The sequence below is a fragment of the Lipotes vexillifer genome, unplaced genomic scaffold (assembly GCF_000442215.2).
Source record: "Lipotes vexillifer unplaced genomic scaffold, Lipotes_vexillifer_v1.1 scaffold1049, whole genome shotgun sequence".
NCBI classification, from domain to species: domain Eukaryota; kingdom Metazoa; phylum Chordata; class Mammalia; order Artiodactyla; family Lipotidae; genus Lipotes; species Lipotes vexillifer.
Genome location: NW_006799027.1, coordinates 1,107,582 through 1,128,351, shown reverse-complemented (window position 1 = coordinate 1,128,351; position 20,770 = coordinate 1,107,582). Strand labels below are relative to the sequence as shown.

The 20,770-nt window shown below is 38.9% G+C and overlaps 1 protein-coding gene across 10 annotated transcripts in view; it reads left to right on the top strand.

The window, feature by feature from the left end:
* The window catches only part of PARD3 (par-3 family cell polarity regulator), a 652,430-nt gene that overhangs the window by 488,951 nt on the left and 142,709 nt on the right, over nt 1–20,770 (top strand). For 9 of the 10 annotated variants that reach the window (XM_007471333.1, XM_007471331.1, XM_007471329.1 and 6 more), the window contains one exon: nt 1,158–1,400. In XM_007471333.1, the coding sequence (XP_007471395.1) occupies nt 1,158–1,400 (243 nt within the window). Of the gene's footprint in view, nt 1–1,157; nt 1,405–20,770 lie in introns of those variants that run through there. The other variant, XM_007471335.1, reaches the window with a different exon arrangement.

The window sequence follows — 20,770 nt, the reverse complement described above, 5'->3', positions numbered from 1 at the left end:
ATTCCTGCAATAGACATCACTTGGTCATGGTGTGTAATTCTTTTTATATATTTCCAAATTCTATTTGCTAATATTCTGTTAAGGAATTTTGTTTCTATATTCATGAGAAATGTTGACCTGTAGTTTTCTTTTTTAATATTGGACTGATTTTTCATCTGATTTTTTATCTTTTCTGTATTCTTTTGAATACATTTATATATCATTTACGCTAGCAGTGGTCTACTTCAAGTATGAAAAAGATAAATAACTTTGCAATAAAATATTAAACACAGCTGAAAGTACTGCTTTTTATAGATAAGACTTCACTTTTAACATTTAAATTTGTAAGTATGTAATAGAAATATTATTTTTCCATCAAAAGTTATCAAAATTCTATCAAGGGTAGTTGAATTATCTTCAGCTAACTAAGACCATCATAGGACATATATTATTTCAATAGGTTGAAGAGGACTTTGTACCAAGTAGCTTAATAAAATCTTAGGAAATATTTAAACATATCTTCAGTAAAAGGGGTTATTTAAGGTCTGTTTCTTAGTTATAACACAGGCAAGTTTTATTTCAAAATTTGATTAGATACATGCCTTCTTGTCCTTTATCTCAGGATTTGCCAGTTCTGTATACATCACATAAAATGAAAGTCACTATCATTAAACTGAGATCTTCTTTTGCCATTAATAAAGAATTGTGGTGTGGATTCATGGTTAAGCTTCATAGTTTGTTGAATGTGTATGGTATATTTGTAATGAGTAAGATTGTACATGGTGCACCCACACGTAAATGTATACATATATAGTATATGTGTGTGTAACTTTTCAAAAAGTAACTTTTTGCCTCAAAAAATTTCATGAGTAAAACCCAAGTGGATGCCTAAAACTATTCCTAGTGAACTTTAAAAGCTAGTTAATAAGTGATAAATTAAGATGTAAATCATGACTATGTCTTACTGATATGAACAAAGCTATCTGAAATGATAATTTTTGAGCATCCATGACATTACCTTGACAATCTAGAATGAATATAACATCGTTTATCCTATCTATCTTCTTAGAACTACATGAAATAATAGGTATTTTACAACGTATTTTGAGGAATGTTTCTATATGAAGTTCTTAGGAAAGGCATAGTTTCTCTTGTTCCAACTTGTTCTAATTTTACAGGATTCAAGCGAAAACTCGAGAATTTAGGGAGCGACAGGCTCGGGAGCGTGACTATGCTGAAATCCAAGATTTTCATCGGACATTTGGCTGTGATGATGAGTTGATGTACGGGGGAATTTCTTCCTATGAAGGTTCCATGGCTCTCAGCACCAGACCCCAGAGCCCGAGAGAAGGGCATATGATGGATGCTTTGTATGCCCAAGTGAAGAAGCCGCGGAATTCCAAACCTTTACCTGCAGACAGGTAGGCTCCTGGAGCAGTCAAGGTATTGCTTCCAAATCAACTTTTATATAGTTTGTGACAAGGGAGTAGATTGTTCATCAATTCTCAAACTAGAACTGCCTTTTATTGATGGCCTTTAAAAAACCCTTGTGTCTAAGAGTATTGAGTTTACACAAATCGAAGCCTAATGGAAGGAACAGTAGAGATTTTGATAGCTTGTCTCATGATCCCAAAATATGTCATCTTGTTTTAAAATGGTTTCAGATGGGAGAACTAACCTGTAGTTTATAACTCAAATAAGAAGCAAACTTGAAACTATGGTTCTTCTATTTAAGGCATATTTCCTTTTATTGCTAGGAGAGCCTCTAGTCGTGGTAGTTAAATAGATGGGCAATGACATGATTTGTTCCAATTATGATTGATTTGGGCCAGTTTTTTTTTCTTTTTTTTTTTTTTTATTTGGTGACATGATTTCATATCATGAAAGAATTAGTGAATGAGATGTATAGTATAGCCAGTCTTCAAATGCTTGTTAATAGCCACAGACCACAGGTCTGACTGTGTATATTAGTGTAGCACAGAGGAGTGCAATGCTGACCCTATGTTAATGGTTATTATTTATTTCAAATTTTATCTGAAACAATTTAGAAACAGATCTTCAGCTCCTTCATTTATGTATTCAAGCACCATATAAAGTTTAGTTCATGAAGAAAATAATATTCATTTCTTTTTATTTGAAACACATGCATGCTATCATCATAAACAATACACTCATTCCATCCCATCTTATAGTGATGTCTTATAATTATTGCTGTATAGTGAAGCTAGGCTTTAAAAATAGTAGGTCTCACTTCAAACTAGTGGTTCTTTAGCACACATCAGATACCTGGAAGGCTTCTTAAAACACAGCTGGGTTAACCCTTCCCCAGAATTTTGATTCCGTAGGACTGGAGTGGAGCCTGAGAATTTGCATTTCTAACAAGTTCCCGGGTCTGATGCTGGTGTTATACTTTATGAACCCCTATGAGACTAGAGATGCGTTGGAATTCCTTTGTTTCTAGCACCCATGTGTTATTTGGCTGCTTTATTTTGCAAGCTGTCTATGTTTTAGCTATTTACTTGCAGCTATTTTTAATAAAGGTTTGCAAAGGCAACAGGTAACCCTCAGGCAAACCCAGATAGAAGCGTTTTAAAGAGTAGCAAAAGGAGAAGCAGATCTTAGGGAAAGCTAGTCAGATTGTTGTTCTGTTCTTTCTTTTTTGTGTGGTTTTGTGTGGTTTTAGGGTTTTAAAAAATTGTTTTATGAAGATCTATTTGGTGTTGATTGTAATGAGTGAGCCTTGTAAGTTGACATAGGAGGCTTATGGTTTATTTAAACCCCTTTGGTGTTCACTGTGCTTATTATCTAATGTGGATGTATCAGGATTCAAAGAGTAAGGTTATTAACAGCGAGTGACATTTTCTTAAAAAACTTTTGCTAGGTTTTTGCTGTACTTGTGAAAGCTGTTTGTCAAAGGTCAAATCGCACTTGAAGGCCATGGATGCCCCATGGAACGTGTTTTCTTGGGAGAAGACACACCAGCAACACTGGCACTGCCAGTTCGTAACTTCTGGAGGAACTAAAAGAAAATTAGTTAACGTGTTATTGATCACTGATAAAACTATTGATCATTTTCAGCACCTTCCACATCTAGTTTGAAAATCTAAAAGATAGTGACTTATAGTGATTATTCACATGACTCAGAAATTCCCCCTGACAGAGCTGGGAGTCGGAAGGGGTCTCTCCAGCTCCTGGGGTCCAGAAATGGTTGCTTTAAACCCCCGTTTAAACCCCAGTGCCCTACAAGAGTCTAAGCCTCCTGAAGATCTCTGCAGATTTTCAAAAGGCCTTCTGTGTCCAGGGTCCTGACTACTAGGGTCCCCAGCATCCCAGCCTGCAGGCTCAGTTCTGCCCCAAGCTGACCTCAGACTGAAACTCAGCCTCCTAATTCATTTCCATCAAAATCCCACTCAGCGACACGTTCCGAGGAGGCTGTGGTCTTGGGGAGAAGAGCTCAGAATCACATAATACACATCGGTATGTTCAAAGCCCCTCTCAGCCTCACTCAGATGCATCCCAGACAACTGTGTGTCAGAGATTTTACAGTTCTATGTATTAGTGTCCCAGAAGGGTGACTGTACTACAGACTTTCTAAGACGTGTCCAACTCAAGAGAGATATAATTTATTTTTTTTTAAAATGGATCACAGAAATTTATGTTTTGTGTTTTTGTAATTATTATTTTTTCAGAGGATAAGCTGTCCATTGAACAATGATTTCACTAATCCAAAAAGTTGGGAATTATGGAACCTGTAAAGTATTTCTTCATCAACCTATAATTGAATTTGCATTTGGTTTGGAAATAATGGCATCACCTCCATTGCCATTTTCTGTCAGAGTAAAAGCTGTAAAACAGTGTTTCTCAGACTTGAGTAGCCTAGAGACTCTTTACAAGATGATTTCTTGATACTGCCGCATAGAGTTAAATTGTTTTGATTATGATGTTACTTAAATATGTATAAAAATAAAATAGGGCCAAACTCCTTCTGTTTACGGCCATTATGTAACTATAAAACCAAACATCTTTACAAATTAAATACAAACAAAACAGTAAAACCGTTACATTCAAATGAACAACATTAATTTAATCTGGCCAGTAATGTTTCTTTAAAATCTGAAGTCTCACACAAATCATGAATATGGTGGTCTATGCTCCATGCCTGGTTCATTTCAGTTTGTTTGCTCCACAAGCCAAGGGCTGACTCAGTTCAGCCATCACTCTTCTCAGTTAGATTCTGCAGTTTTTTGCATGTCTGTATCCCGTGACCTTTGACCCATGTGCTACATCCACGCATCCTAATGCATGAAGTCCAACCTGCTTCTCTTACCATTAACTCGAGACAGTAAAAGTAGCATTTCTTGGTGCCTCTGTGTCTGTAAACTTAAATTCAGACAGTGAAATAACACATAAGATGATCTAGAATATGCTTCTATTAACTTTCTAAAAAGTTAAATGATGGAAACTTGAAACTCCTCAGAGAGAGTTTTTACCCAATAAAGAAACTCCCATCAACTAACTAAATTTCACCCGAGTTTGCCGTTGGTGTCAGATGAACTTTACTGTTCAAAATTTTGGATTTCATGGGAAAATCGCCAGTCCGTTGACAGTCTGAAGCGTAGCCTGAGTCTGTTCTGGGATTTTTATTGTTCAGTAAGAAAGCCATATTCTGAATTTCATTGCTTATAATTTTGATTGATCTAATGGAAATGTGGATCTGGTGGTCCCACGTGGAAATAACCAGGGATAATTTATTAAGTGCTGTGAATTTGATGTCAAAATGGGACACGTTCTCAATTTCCACATATTATTTATAAAATGCTTTTTTACGATAGCTTCATACTCTGTCTGGCAATATTGTCCATGCCTGTTTAATTGGATTGACACACGAAATATTATCTAACTCTACCCTTTGGCCATTGTTACTACTATTTATTAATGCCCTTAGTAACATTCTGAGTTTTCATACTGGGTGGATGCCAGAGAAGTCGCCCCTACCCTTCTGTTTTCTATGAATAACAAAGCTCAAACTCACAAAAGTGTTGGTGAACTTACTTTTATCCTGCTTATAACCAGAGACCTCAAAGATGTAGCTATTGTAAATGATTCCTAGTCCTATATCTCTTTGGCGGAGTGTATTTCCTATGTAATTGCTGTGTCTTCTGATGCAGCACCTCTGTGTTCCCACGTTTCTCCCACCGTGGGAGACACTGCTAGTCGCCTACCCAGCACCTCTTCTCCCCCTCTTTCTCACATAATAGGATCCCCATTTTGTTCATAGGCTGGCAATGTGCCCAGCTTAAACTTTTCAATTTTCCGGGCTCCCTTGCAGTAAGAGGTGACCACGTGACGTTATTCTGATGAATGAGCTATGTGGGACTCATTTATAGGATCCACAGTCTCAGGGGATGGGACTCTCTGCCAAGCTGGGTTTTTCCTGATGAAAATAGAGCCGACTCAGCATTTTCCCTTTGCCATTTTCCCTTCTCCCTGCCTGGATTTGGATGGTGCCCTTAGATGGGGCTCATCTAATAAGCCTGAGGATGAAGGCCACATGGAGGAAGAGGGAAGCAGCCCAGTCCCTTGAGCAGTAGCTTCAGTCCTGGGATGCCCGCCCTCTGCTCCTGTTACCTGGGAACTGAGCCCTTCCTTACCTAAGTCTCCCTCTCTCAGGGTTCTGTTTCATGCCCAACACCATTCTGAGTTTAGGGAATCATGCACACAAGAGTCCAAGGGAATCATCATCTTCATATCAAGGTTGTCTACACATTGGAGAACTACCCCCTAGTCAAATCATTGCCACGATACTTTGTGAAATTAAGTAAGAACTGTGAGATTCTTCAGTGTCAATTCAATAATCTCTTCTACCTTTCGTTTTGCTAGCCTCTACTTAAAGAAATGTTATCAATCAAATGTCTGCTAGCATTTATCCTTTTTTTATTGATGTATTTGAAGTATAATTGACATACAATATCGTATTAGTTTTGGGTGTATGACACACTAATTCAACATTTGTACACATTGTGAAATGATCAGTGCAATATATAGTTACCACGTGTCACCATGAAAAGTTAAAAATAATTGTTTCCCTTGTGATGAGAACTTTCAAGGTTTGCTCCCTTAGCAGCTTTCAAATTTGCAGTGCAATGTTACTGACAGCATTTATCATTCTTAACTCTGATATACCACTCTCTCCTACCTCTATCAATAATCCTGTTATAAAATCAGAAACTCTTTTTTTTTAATTTCATTTATTTATTTATTTGGTTGCACCGGGTCTTAGTTGCAGCACGCGGACTTCTTCGTTATGGCATGCAAACTCTTAGTTGAGGCATGCATGTGGGATCTAGTTCCCTGACCAGGGATCGAACCCAGGCCCCCTGCATTGGGAGTGCAGAGTCTTACCCACTGTGCCACCAGGGAAGTCCCCTGTTAAAAAATCAGAGGCAGCTAAGTGTGATGTCCAAGATACCCACTGCCTGACTTTTGTTCTGGGCTCTTCCACCATTAGTGTGAACTCTGTGCTTCATTTTCCTCATCTGTAAAATGGTGATAATAGTGGTACTTACCTCATTAGGCTTGGTGTGGACTAAGTCTGTTAATATCTTCCAAGCACTTAGCACAGTGCCTGGTCCACAGTAAGTACTATTTAGGTGTTTGCTGTTGGTATTATAAGTTGGGAAATGGGCACTTACTTTCAGGAAAGGACAGCATCCCCACCCGGATACAGAAACAAGTAAGGAATGAAAATGGAATGAATAAAGATGGTTTTATTCCTTATACTTAACATACATATAAAAGTGTGGGGATGCAGTTCTCTGATGCCCACAGTTCAGTCATTAAGTAGGTTGGTCATTAAGTATTCTCCATAAATCACATCATATCATGAACCATTTCTCTTTAAATTAGGACTTATTGAGTTCAGTGTGAGGCATACCAGATTGCTTCTATAGTATAAATACTTGGAAGAAAAAGTAGATGGTGGGTACTGAAAAAATGCCTTATTTGAGAATGAGTTAGGGGGATAGTGGTGTCAGGACATGGGTCATCAATTTCAGTCTGTTTTTTGCGAATTTGAAGGTATTCGTTTTGTACTTTCATGGAAGTCTTTGAAGATCTTCCTGTTTTACTTTCATGAAAGTTTCGCTGATTCCAAGCTTCAGTGCTCCATAGAGATATGGAGGCTTGGACTTCTCAAACCTTGGTGAAAATGTTGACATTGCTCTTTACATCAGATTGTCTTCTGGTGGGCCAGGCAGTTAGGGATCATGCTCTTAAGAATTATGGAAGCCTGGGCTTCCCTGGTGGCGCAGTGGTTGAGAGTCCGCCTGCCGATGCAGGGGACGCGGGTTCGTGACCCGGTCCGGGAAGATCCCACATGCCGCAGAGCGGCTGGGCCCGTGAGCCATGGCCGCTGAGCCTGCGTGTCTGGAGCCTGTGCTCCGCAATGGGAGAGGCCACAACAGTGAGAGGCCCGCATAACACACACACACACACAAAAAGAATTATGGAAGCCTGCATTCTAGAACAGTGATCTTTCAAATTTTGGCATGTATATCAAGAACGTGGAGTGCTTCTCGCCAGTGTTGACCTCCACCCATTGGTATCCTGATGCAGTAGATCTGGCTGGGAACTAAGAACTCACATTTTCAAAAAGCACCTCAGTTGACTAATGCAGTTGGTCCATCCACCCTTTGAACAGTACTATTCTTGGGCTAATCAAAAACGAACTGGAACTCCATTATCGGTTAGTTTAGTAAGGTCTGTTGACAGTGAAGAGGTGAAATAATTTATAATTTCCATATTGGGTACAGCTTTAACTGGGCATTCATAAATGCCCATTCTTCACCTATGACCGAATCATCATTTTATTCAAAAGGTCAGCCTGCAGGTGTGTTATTCATAAACTTTATTCAGTGTTTCTTGACACTTACCAAAAAGTTTCTCTTCATGTAAATTATACAATTTCAATTCAAAATTTCGTGTGCTTTGAATTCTAGCAAAGAATTGATGGAATGTAGGTTGATCATGTTTTTTATTTATTTGAGGACACGATGCAATTCATATTTTTATAGTCAGATCCCAGAATCTGTAGTTAAAAACTCCACAGAAGGACAGCTATAATGGACATTTGTTGACTGTCACCATGCAATCATTTGCCACCAAGAGAGCATTGTCCTCAAATATAATTGAAATAAAACAGTTACTGTGCTGCTGTAAATCTAAACAGCAGGAAAATAGTAGGCTAGACTCCCCCAGCTTGCCGAGGACACCTTAATGGAAACATAAATACCGTAATCATATGCTTTTTGCATGCATTTTACGACTGAAGAGAAAATGCCGATTTTAAAAGAAAAGACCTCTGTGAACTTGTTTTTTCCCCCATTAAAAACCGGAAACCAGTTGTGTCAAAAGGCAGTCTGGCAAACACAGAACAAAACTAATTTTCTTAGCTACAGGCTGTTATTAAACAAGTGCTCTTTTTAAAAGGTTGAGTCATATAACAAAGTTGTATTTGCTATTCAAAAAGTCAAATACAATTTTATTTACTTACATTTACTTAGGTTTTTTTTTTTTTTAAATCTCGGCTTTTCTTGAGATGTGAGAGAGTAATTTTCAAGTGGAATCCATCTCATTGTAACATATGTTTTGCACATGTTTTGCTGATGAACAAGCTTCACCCTGGCCCCATCTAAGTGTCCCCACTACACATCTCTGACCTTGGCCAGCTCCATCCACCTCCTCTGTCTGTGCCCGGACCACCTCTCTCTCCCTGCTTGCTAAGGATGGGTTTTCCTTCTCCTTGGCCGGCCCTGGGAACACTCTTCTGGATCCCAGCCCCACCCCTGCAAGGAGCCTGCTCCTCAGGCCCCCCTCCTGGTCCCTTCTTAGCCTGTGTGTCTCTGCTGTCACTTCTGCGTAGCTGGTAAACATGATGTCTTGATCATGCTGTTAAAAAAAAAAAAAAAATTGTTTTTTAACCTCTGGCTATTCTATGCCCTATTTTTCCTCTTCACGTCTAATCCAAACTTCTTGAAAGATTAACCTAGGATTGATAGAGACTGCTGTTTCTTCTTTTCTACATCTTGTTCACTCCATGTGGTAGGCATAATAATGGCCCCCCAAAGATGCCCCTGCCCTAGTCCCTAGAACCTGTAAATATGTTACTTCATGCAAGTAAAAGGACGCTGCAGATCTGATTACGTTAAAGATCTTAAAATGGGGACGTTTCCCTGGATTCTCCAGATGGGTCCAGTGGATCATAAGTGAAGGAGGTGGGAGAGTCAAGGTTGGAGAGAGACTTGAAGATGTAGGCTGTTAAAAAAGGAAATCCTGCAATAGGCAACAACATAAATGAGCCTTGAGGACGTTATGCTAAATGAAATAAGTCAATCACAGAAGAAAAAATACTGCATAACTCAAATTTATATGAGGTATCTAAAATAGTCAAACTTGAAGAAGCAAAGAATAGAATCATAGTTGCCAGGGCTTCGGGAGAGGGAAATGGGGAATTGCTAATATATGGGTATGAAATTTCAGTTATGCAAGATGAAAAGCTTTTGAGATCTGCTTTACAACATTGTGTAGATCAAAACACTGTATTGAATGCTGGTTGAAATGTAAATTGAAAATTTGTTGAGAAGGAAGATCTCATGTTAAGCGTTCTTACCACAATAAATTTTTGAAATGTGCAAAAAAAGAAAAAAAAAAAACAAGAAAAGATGCAGGCTGCTGCTGTGAAGACAGGAAGGAGCCTTGAGCCCAGGAGGGCAGTGGATTCTAGAAGCTGGTAAAAGCCAGAAAGCAGATTCTCCTCTAGAGCCACCAGAGGGAACCAGCCCTGCTAGCACCTTGGTTTAAGCCCAGTGAAATCAATTTCAGACTTCTGACCTCCAGCACCCAAATATGATAAATTGTAGTTATCTTAAGGCAGTAGGTTTGTGGGCATTCGTTCCAGCAGCCATGCTGTGTTAGTTTCCCAGCGGCCTCCTGGACTCCTGGTTTAGTGAACACTTCCGTTCTTTCCCTCTGGGTCACTCTGGCCTCCGTGAATCTCTCTTCTCTTAGTTTCTATGTGCAATACTGCTATCTCTTGCTTCCTCCTTCCATTCTGACTATTCCTTCACTGTCTCTTTAGAGAGTCTCTTCTATTTGTCCCCTAACTTGGATCCCCTAAGGCAGTAGCTCTAACCACTGCTATTCTCTACACGTTCCTTTTGGGATTTTTTTTTTGAATTAACACCTTTAATAAAAGAAGACAATTTAAGCTCTTAGAAAAACAATATTAATGTCAGTACTTGTAATGAATAACTCATCCTATTTACATATTATTAATTTTAAAAAATCTTAATCAAAATTTGCAGTGAAGAAGAAATTATAAAATTAATAGTGGAAGGCCATTTTCTTTTTTTAAAATTATTTTATTTAATTTATTTTTTTCATACAGCAGGTCCTTATTAGTCATCAGTTTTATGCACATCACTGTATACATGTCAATCCCAATCTCCCAATACAACCCACCACCACCACCACCCCCTGCCGCTTTCCCCCCCTTGGTGTCCATACGTTTGTTCTCTACATCTGTGTATCAATTTCTGCCCTGCAAACTGGTTCATCTGTACCATTTTTCTAGGTTCCACATATATGCGTTAACATACGATATTTGTTTTTCTCTTTCTGACTTACTTCACTCTATGACAGACTCTAGATCCATCCACGTCTCTAAAAATGACCCAGTTTCATTCCTTTTTATGGCTGAGTAATATTCCATTGTATGCATGTACCACATCTTCCTTATCCATTTGTCTGTCGATGGGCATTTACATTGCTTCCATGATCTGGCTATTGTAAATAGTGCTGCAATGAACATTGGGGTGCATGTGTCTTTTTGAATTGTGGTTTTCTCTGGGTATATGCCCAGTAATGGGATTGCTGGGTCGTATGGTAATTCTATTTTTAGCTTGTTAAGGAACTTCCATACTGTTCTCCATAGTGGCTGTATCAATTTACATTCCCACCAACAGTGCAAGAGGGTTCCCTTTTCTCCACACCCTCTCCAGCATTTGTTGTTTGTAGATTTTCTGATGATGCCCATTCTAACTGGTTTGAGGTGATACCTCATTGTAGTTTTGATTTGCATTTCTATAATAATTAGTGATGTTGAGCAGCTTTTCATGTGCTTCTTGGCCATCTGTATGTCTTCTTTGGAGAAATGTCTACTTAGGTCTTCTGCCCATTTTTGGATTGGGTTGTTTGTTTTTTTAATATTGAGCTGCATGAGCTGTTTATATATTTTGGAGATTAATCCTTTGTCCGTTGATTCGTTTGCAAATATTTTCTCCCACTCTGAGTGTTGTCTTTTTGTCTTGTTTATGGTTTCATTTGCTGTGCAAAAGCTTTGAAGTTTCATTAGGTCCCATTTGTTTATTTTTGTTTCTATTTCCATTACTGTAGGAGGTGGATCAAAAAAGATCTTGCTGTGATTTATGTCAAAGAGTGTTCTTCTCATGCTTTCCTCTAAGAGTTTTATAGTGTCCAGTCTTATATTTAGGTCTCTAATCCATTTTGGGTTTATTTTTGTGTATGGTGTTAGGGAGTGTTCTAATTTCATTCTTTTACATGTAGCTGTCCAGTTTTCCCAGCACCACTTATTGAAGAGACTCTCTTTTCTCCATTGTATATCCTTGCCTCCTTTGTCATAGACTAGTTGACCATAGGTGCGTGGGTTTATCTCTGGGCTTTCTATCTTCTTCCATTGATCTATATTTCTGTTTTAGTGCCAGTACCATATTGCCTTGATTACTGTAGCTTTGTGGTATAGTCTGAAGCCAGGAGTCTGATTCCTCCAGCTCCATTTCTTTCCCTCAAGGTTTCTTTGGCTATTTGGGGTCTTTTGTGTCTCCATACGAATTTTAAGACTTTTTGTTCTACTTCCGTAAAAAATGCCGTTGGTAATTTGATAGGGATTGCATTGAATCTGTAGATTGCTCTGGGTAGTATAGTCATTTTCAAAATATTGATTCTTCCAATCCAAGAACATGGTATATCTCTCCATCTGTTGGTATCATCTTTAATTTCTTTCATCAGTGTCTTATAGTTTTCTGCATACAGGTCTTTTTTCTCTCTAGGTAGGTTTATTCCTAGGTATTTTATTCTTTTTGTTGCAGTGGTAAATGGGAGTGTTTCCTTAATTTCTCTTTCAGATTTTTCATCATCAGTGTATAGGAATGCATGAGATTTCTGTGCATTAATTTTGTATCCTGCAACTTTACCAAATTCATTGATTAGCTCTAGTAGTTTTCTGGTGGCATCTTTAGGATTCTCCATGTATAGTATCATGTCATCTGCAAACAGTGACAGTTTTACTTCTTCTTTTCCAATTTGTATTCCTTTTATTTCTTTTTCTTCTCTGATTGCCATGGCTAGGACTTCCAAAACTATGTTGAATAATAGTGGTGAGAGTGGACATCCTTGTCTTGTTCCTGATCTTAGAGGAAATGCTTTCAGTTTTTCACCATTGAGAATGATGTTTGCTGTGGATTTGTCATATATGGCCTTTATTATGTTGAGGTAGGTTCCCTCTATGCCCATTCTGGAAAGTTTTTATCATATGTGGCTGTTGAATTTTGTCAAAAGCTTTTTCTGCATCTGTTGAGATGATCATGTGACTTTTATTCTTCAATTTGTTTTATGGTTTATCACATTGATTGATTTACGTAAACTGAAGAGTCCTTGCATCCCTGGGATAAATCCCACTTGATCATGGTGTATGATCCTTTTAATGTGCTGTTGGAGTCTGTTTGCTAGTATTTTGTTGATGATTTTTGCCTCTCTATTCATCAGTGATATTGATCTGTAATTTTCTTTTTTTGTAGTATCTTTGTCTGGTTTTGGTATCAGGGTGATGGTGGCCTCATAGAATGAGTTTGGGAGTGTTCCTTCCTCTGCAATTTTTGGAAGAGTTTGAGAAGGATGGGTGTTAGCTCTTCTCTCAATGTTTGATAGAATTCACCTGTGAAGCCATCTGGTCCTGGACTTTTGTTTGTTGGAAGATTTTTAATCACAGTTTCAATTTCATTACTTGTGATTGGTCTGCTCATATTTTCTGTTTCTTCCTGATTCAGTTTTGGAAGGTTATACCTTTCTAAGAATTTGTGCATTTCTTCCAGGTTGTCCACTTTATTGGCATAGAGTTGCTTGTATTTGTCTCTTAGGATGCTTTGTATTTCTGCAGTGTCTGTTGTAACTTCTTTTTCATTTCTAATTTTATTGATTTGAGTCCTCTCCCTCTTTTTCTTGATGAGTCTGGCTAATGGTTTATCAATTTTGTTTATCTTCTCAAAGAACCAGCTTTTAGTTTTATTGATCTTTGCTATCGTTTTCTTTGTTTCTATTTCATTTATTTCTGCTCTGATCTTTATGATTTCTTTCCTTCTGCTAACTTTGGGTTTTGTTTGTTCTTCTTTCTCTAGTCCCTTTAGATGTAAGGTTAGATTGTTTATTTGAGATTTTTCTTGTTTCTTGAGGTAGGCTTGTATAGCTATAAACTTCCCTCTTAGAACTGCTCTTGCTGTATCCCATAGGTTTTGGGTTGTTGTGTTTTCATTTCATTTCATTTCATTTCTTTTCAGTTATTCATTGCCATTTGTTTCTAGGTAGGTATTTTTTTATTTCATCTTTGTTTTCTTCAGTAATCTCTTGGTTATTTAGTTACATATTGTTTAGCCTCCATGTGCTTGTGGTTTTTACGTTATTTTCCCTGTAATTCATTTCTAATCTCATAGCGTTGTGGTCAGAAAAGATGCTTCATATGATTTCAGTTTTCTTAAATTTACTGTGGCTTGCTTTGTGACCCAAGATGTGATCTATCCTGGAGAATGTTCCATGTACACTTGAGAAGAAACTGTAATCGTCTATTTTTGAATGGAATGTCCTATAAATTTCAATTAAATCTATCTGGTCTATTGTGTCATTTAAAGTTTCTGTTTCCTTATTTATTTTCATTTTGGATGACCTGTCCATTGGTGTAAGTGAGGTGTTAAAGTCCCCCACTATTATTGTGTTACTGTCAATTTCCTCTTTTATAGCTGTTAGCAGTTGCCTTATGTATTGAGGTGCTCCTATGGTGGGTGCATATAGATTTATAATTGTTATATCTTCTTCTTGGATTGATCCCTTGATCATTATGTAGTGTCCTTCCTTGTCTCTTGTAACATTCTTTATTTTAAAGTCTATTTTATCTGATATGAGTATTGCTACTCCAGCTTTCTTTGGTTTCCATTTGCATGGAATATCTTTTTCCATCCCCTCACTTTCAGTCTGTATGTGTCTCTAGGTCTGAAGTGGGTCTCTTGTAGACAGCATATAGATGGGTCTTGTATTTGTATCCATTCAGCAAGCCTGTGTCTTTTGTTTGGAGCATTTAATCCATTCACATTTAAGATAATTATTGATATGTATGTTCCTATGACCATTTTCTTAATTGTTTTGGGTTTGTTTTTCTAGGTCCTTTTCTTCTCTTGTGTTTCCCACTTAGAGAAGTTCCTTTAGCATTTGTTGTAGAGCTGGTTTGGTGGTGCTGAATTCTCTTAGCTTTTGCTTGTCTGGAAAGCTTTTGATTTCTCTGCTGAATCTGAATGAGATCCTTGCTGGCTAGAGTAATCTTGGTTGTAGGTTCTTCCCGTTCATCACTTTAAGTATATCATGCCACTCCCTTCTGGCTTGGAGAGTTTCTGCTGAGAAATCAGCTGTTAACCTTATGGGAGTTCCCTTGTATGTTATTTGTCATTTTTCCCTTGCTGCTTTCAATAATTTTTCTTTGTCTTTAATTTTTGGCAGTTTGATTACTATGTGTCTCGGTGTGTTTTTCCTTGGGTTTATCCTGTATGGGGCTCTGTGTGCTTCCTGGACTTGGGTGGCTATTTCCTTTCCCATGTTAGGGAAGTTTTCGACTATAATCTCTTCAAATATTTTCTCGGGTCCTTTCTCTCTGTCTTCTCTTTCTGGGACCCCTATAATGCGAATGTTGTTGCGTTTAATGTTGTCCCAGAGGTCTCTTAGGCTGTCTTCATTTCTTTTCATTCTTTTTTCTTTATTCTGTTCCTCAGCAGTGAATTCCACCATTCTGTCTTCCAGGTCACTTATCTGTTCTTCTGCCTCAGTTATTCTGCTATTGATTCCTTCTAGTGTATTTCTCATTTCAGTTATTGTATTGTTCATCTATGTTTGTTCTTTAATTCTTCTAGGTCTTTGTTGAATATTTCTTGCATCTTCTAGATCTTTGCCTCCATTCATTTTCCGAGGTTCTGGATCATCTTCACTATCATTATTCTGAATTCTGTTTCTGGAAGTTTGCCTATCTCCACTTCATTTAGTTGTTTTTCTGGGGTTTTATCTTGTTCCTTCATCTGGTACATAGCCCTCTGCCTTTTCATCTTGTCTGTCTCTCTGTGAATGTGTTTTTTGTTCCATGGGCTGCAGGATTGTCGTTATTCTTGCTTTTTCTGTCTGCCCTCTGGTGGATGAGGCTATCTGCGAGGCTTGTGCAAGTTTCCTGATGGGAGGGACTGGTGGTGGGCAGAGCTGACTTTTGCTCTGGTGGGCAGAGCTCAGTAAAACTTTAATCCGCTTGACTTCTGTTGGGTGGGGCTGGGTTCCCTTCCTGTTGGTTGTTTGGCCTGAGGCAACCCCAAACTGGAGCCTACCTGGGCTCTTTGGTGGGGCTAATGGTGGACTCTGGGAGGGCTAACGCCAAGGAGTACTTCCCAGAACCTCTTCTGCCAGTGTCCTTGTCCCTTGGTGAGCCACATCTTCCCCCCGCCTCTGCAAGAGACCCTGCAACACTAGCAGGTAGGTCTGGTTCAGTGTCCTATGGGGTCACTGCTCCTTCCCCTGGATCCCGATGCACACACTACTTTGTGTGTGCCCTCCGAGAGTGGAGTCTCTGTTTCCCGCAGTCCTGTCGAAGTCTTGCAATCAAATCCCACTAGCCTTCAAAGTCTGATTCTCTAGGAATTCCTCCTCCCATTGCCGGACCCCCTGGTTGGGAGCCTGATGTGGGGCTCAGAACCTTCCCTCCAGTGGGTAGACTTCAGTGGTATAAGTGTTCTCCAGTCACCCACCCAGCAGTTATGGGATTTGATTTTACTGTGATTGCGCTGCTCCTACTGTCTCATTGTGGCTTCTCCTTTGTCTTTGGATGTGGGGTATCTTTTTTGGTGAGTTCCAGTGTCTTCCTGTTGATGATTGTCCAGCAGCTAGTTGTGATTCTGGTGTTCTCGCAAGAGGGAGTGAGAGCACGTCCTTCTACTGCACCATCTTGGTTCCTAATCTCTCCTTTTGGTTTTAATTGCTGTGAGGCCACTGGTGATGCACAGTCTGCACTAGCTCAGCCCTCTCTGTAAGCCCCAGGTTCTCAGAGCTAGCTACCAACACATGCTTCCTGTGCCTCCCAGTCACCTGAACTCAACCCATCCAAAATGAAATTCATTGTTTCTCCGTCCAGACGTCCTCTAGTATCTTCAGCCTGATCTCAGAGCATGTTGCCACCACCCACATATTTACTCTAGACTAGGCCTTTCTTTCTGCAGCCAGCCTTCCTCCCCAGACATCAGTCAATGACAAAGGCCTACCACTTTTACATCCCAAATAATTCCAAACCCTTTCTCTCCTTCTGTTCCGGTACACGTGGAAGCTGGCAGTAATCTTGTAACTCTTCCCCCGCCTCCAGTCCTGTTATTCTCAAATCCCTACTTCACCCCATACCTGGAGTTTTCTATCTCAAATTAAAATCTGGCATCTCGTTCTCTTGCTTAAAATTATTCTGTGGCTGTTTATCGTCTCCGAGATACAGTCCAGGCCCTCAGCATGAGGTTTATGGGCCCTAAGACCTCCTGTTTCAGCCTCATCCCTAATTATGTCAGGCTGTGTCACATTGGCTCACATCACACTTTCCTAATAGAGGATCAGTCTCAGAGTATAAATCCAACTTCATCTAATACATGGATGAATTAAGTGGCTCTTTGGTGTTATATGTTCTGCAAATGTTAAATTTTGGTGACTAAAAACAAGCCATCACCATTCATTAAGCTATTCTAATATAGTTAGAGATGCATCAATTAAATTAAAGGCTGAGGTGACATAAACAACCCAACAGCTGAAATCTCGAAAGTAATGAAGTCATCAATAAGGTCATGGCTAATTTTAAAGACTTCTTTTTTAATTCTTTCTGTTGATTAACATTGCCTGAAACCACAGTTTATTTGGAGAAGTAATGCGTAATGGGGGTTGTTTACTTATATATTTATTTTAGCCTTAGAGAAAGTTTAAATATTCTGCAGAAGTATCAGGATAAGCGGAAACTATTTTAGACCTTGGTACCTATCAGGCAAATAGTCCTCTAGCAGAGAGTGTTTGTTTTGTTTTAATGTCTTTCCCTCTGCAAGGCACTGAACTTTGGGGTCTTTGATGATGAGCTGGCCACACTGGTGGAAATTCCCTTTAGCTGCTTGGTATTTCATTTGATTTTAGCCTTCAAACAGAAGCACTAAGATCCTGCTTTACATGCAGCTCAGCACAGTAACTCATCTTTTTATTTTGACCAACGGCTTGCTTCTTCTGTCCTTTAGACAGTGCGAACCTGTGGATTCAAGTGCCAATCTTATCGCTATTTAGTGGTCTTAGGTTGGTGTTTTTTTCCTTCTTGTTCTTGCACCAGGATAGAATATCAATCAACCCAATATAAATTCATGAGGATTTATGTGAAGCCCTGTTGTGAGATGCGTTTTCAGCTTCTTGGGAGACTTATCAAGATCTGAATCCAAAGTCCATTTTTAAATTAACTTCCCAGATGTTCTAGAGCTTTTCCTTGGGCCCCCCGCCCTCAGCGTGGATAACTGTTTGATTTTTCTTTATTTGCCGTTTCATTCCTCTCCTTCCTTTAGTGTGCCATTGGTTGACTTTGTGTAACTTTGTGTAAAGCAGTAGTTGATTAAAAATGATGTTTGTTGTCTTTTCCAATCAAGGAAGTCCTTAGATTCTTCCACTAAAATAGATGTGTAGAAATGTGAAAATTCCAAAACTTCTGTATTGTCACAGAACAGAAAATGATTAGATAATTCATAAACCCTGTGGATCTGTAGTAATTATTTAATATGCATTTAAAATTGCATAAAAGGGACTCAATAAATAGAATGAATAAATATTATTATAAATATACATTTCTGTAAAACAACTTTCTTTTTTTTTTTTTTTGGCTGTGTCACATGGCTTGCAGAATCTTAGTTCCCTGACCAGGGATCGAACCCATGCCCCCTGCAGTGGAAGCACAGAGTCCTAACCATTTGACCACCAGGGAATTCCCCAAAACAAATATTTTTAAAACTGTATTTTCTGTATCACTTTATACCTTTCATTATTATTTCTAGTTAATAAACTATACAGGGATTATATCGTTGAATCCTTAGAGATACAGAGTTTTGAAAATATTTGTCCTTGAAACAAAATGCCTTGGGCCCAGGTAAGCATCTCCAAGGTGGTTCCTTTTGGAAGGGCAGGTGGCTCTTTCAACTTAGCTTTTTTACAAATTAGTTTCATATAATTTAAAAAGTTAAGCAGATGTTATCGGCAAGAAACTAGCCTTAGCCTGGATTTGCATATCCTTATTGCCCATGTTTTGAGGGAAATTCTTGGTTATCTCCCAGAGAGGCCTGCCTGGCCCAGGCTCTGGAGATGTTAACCTTCCGTGGGTGGAGCCTGACTGAGCCTGGAGCAAACCAAGGAATAACAGGCCAGTGATCCTGGCTCATATCAAAGCTCAGATTCTCCAAATGAAATGAAGAACGACATCTCCAGGAGTCTGGAGGATGTCCTGGGTGTGCATGAATCCAAACTAAAACGGGCTTACTTGGAATGGATCGATAATGTTAATCTGAATAGAGGAAATAGCATAAAGCCTGAATTAAAGGCTGTGTTCGAAGATACCATACTTTGAATTTTAAAGAGCACCCAGCAACTCCGGTGAAGGGCTACCAGTGATCCAGTGAGCAAACCTTTAGTTTTTAAACATTATAAATTGTTTTTACTATAGGGGCTGTTATGAATGGAATGTGTCCCCCGAAATTCATATGTTGATATCCTAACCAACAATATGATGGTATCAGTAGGTGCGACCTTTGGGAGGTAATTAGGTCATGAGGATTAAACCTTCATGAATGGGATTCATGCTCTTATAAGATGAGACAAGAGAGCTTGCTTCCTCTCTCTGCTGTTAGCTATGTGAGCATACAGGAGGGCAGGCATCTGTCAACCAGGGAGAAGGCCTTCACCAGACACTGGATCTGCTGGCACCTTGATCTTGGACTTCCAGCCTCTAGAACTGTGAGAAATAAACGTGTGCTGTTTAAGCCAAAAAGAAAAAGAAAAAAACAGTTGTTTTTATTCTCATTTAGGTATATATCCAGTTTGCTTACATTTTGTTTAGATGAGACACATTTTTTGACCTCAACACCACTGGAATAGAAAAGGATTATCCTATATTCCCTTCAAAGAAATCCTCCTAAAATCCCATTTCTACTATAAATGTGTATTTAAAAAAATTTACTAGGGGAAAGACAAATTTCTTCATAGATTTTCAAAAGTTATAAATGGTGGTCTCTAAAATAATTACAAATTACCTGTCTAAGAAAAATCCTGCTATACTTTCATGCAGACTTCATATAATTCTAGAACTGTGAAAATATATTTAAAAAATAAAAGTATAGTGTTGTCTTTCATGAAGGAAAATGTGACTTTAAGGAAAATGTTTGGCATACTAGAACTTAGCAATTATCATGACAAGTCTCTCCAGATAATCTGCATGACCACCAAATACCAGAGATCTTTTGCTTCTCTTCTCTGGTCTCTGCTTTGATACTTAATGGGTCATTCAATGCCAGGTATGAAGTTTGAAAAGCCGTAGTTGCTTTGTCTTTTGAAGGTTGTATAATCAATTGGACCAGCGTCAGATGTGTAGGCAGAGAAGTGGTAAAGTAAAATGTTCACTCCAAGTTTGCTTTAAATTCAGATGGCGCTTAGAATTCTAAAGAACACTGGAAGCAGAGATGGACAGGATGCAGAAGGAACTGGGGCTTACTGGGGGACGTGGAGTATCTGTGCAACAGGTTACAGACTCCAGAGAGTTCCACGAAACTCCCAGCCATTGTGGATTCGGACAAGGATGGTAAATTCTGGCAGGTGGCACTCCGTGTCTTGAGGAATGAGGGTTTTCTGTATATTTCACAGTCACATGTGGCCTGTGGAGGAAAGGAGGACCTAGAAATGACTTCGATTCTGTGTAATTCTAATTCTGATGCAGGAAAGTTACAGTTTCGGTTTTGGTTTTGCAAGCTGCATTAGCATGACTTAAAAAATCACCTGCTTTGTGACAGAAACTAAAGCTGAGGATAAATACTTATTTCGAATTATTCTCTTTTCCTTCCATTTCCTTCTTTCCTTTCATCTGGATGTTTAAGCTTTGTGAAATCATCAAGGGCTAAACCTTTAAGGGCTCTTTGAACAAGCCCCAGATTCTTGTACCTGTTCTTCCAGCCCCCATGGCTGTCCATTCCCCTCCCCAACAATTATTTGGCGGCTGCAGTGTACAGGGATGTGGGAGGTGTCTGGAATACAGAATTGAATAAGAAATTCACCTCCCACTTCCTCTTACTTGGTGTCACGTGACAGACCACGAACGGTATTGTAGCCAGAGTGATATGAATTCAATAGGATGCTAAGGAGATTGGCTCAGGTCAGGGAA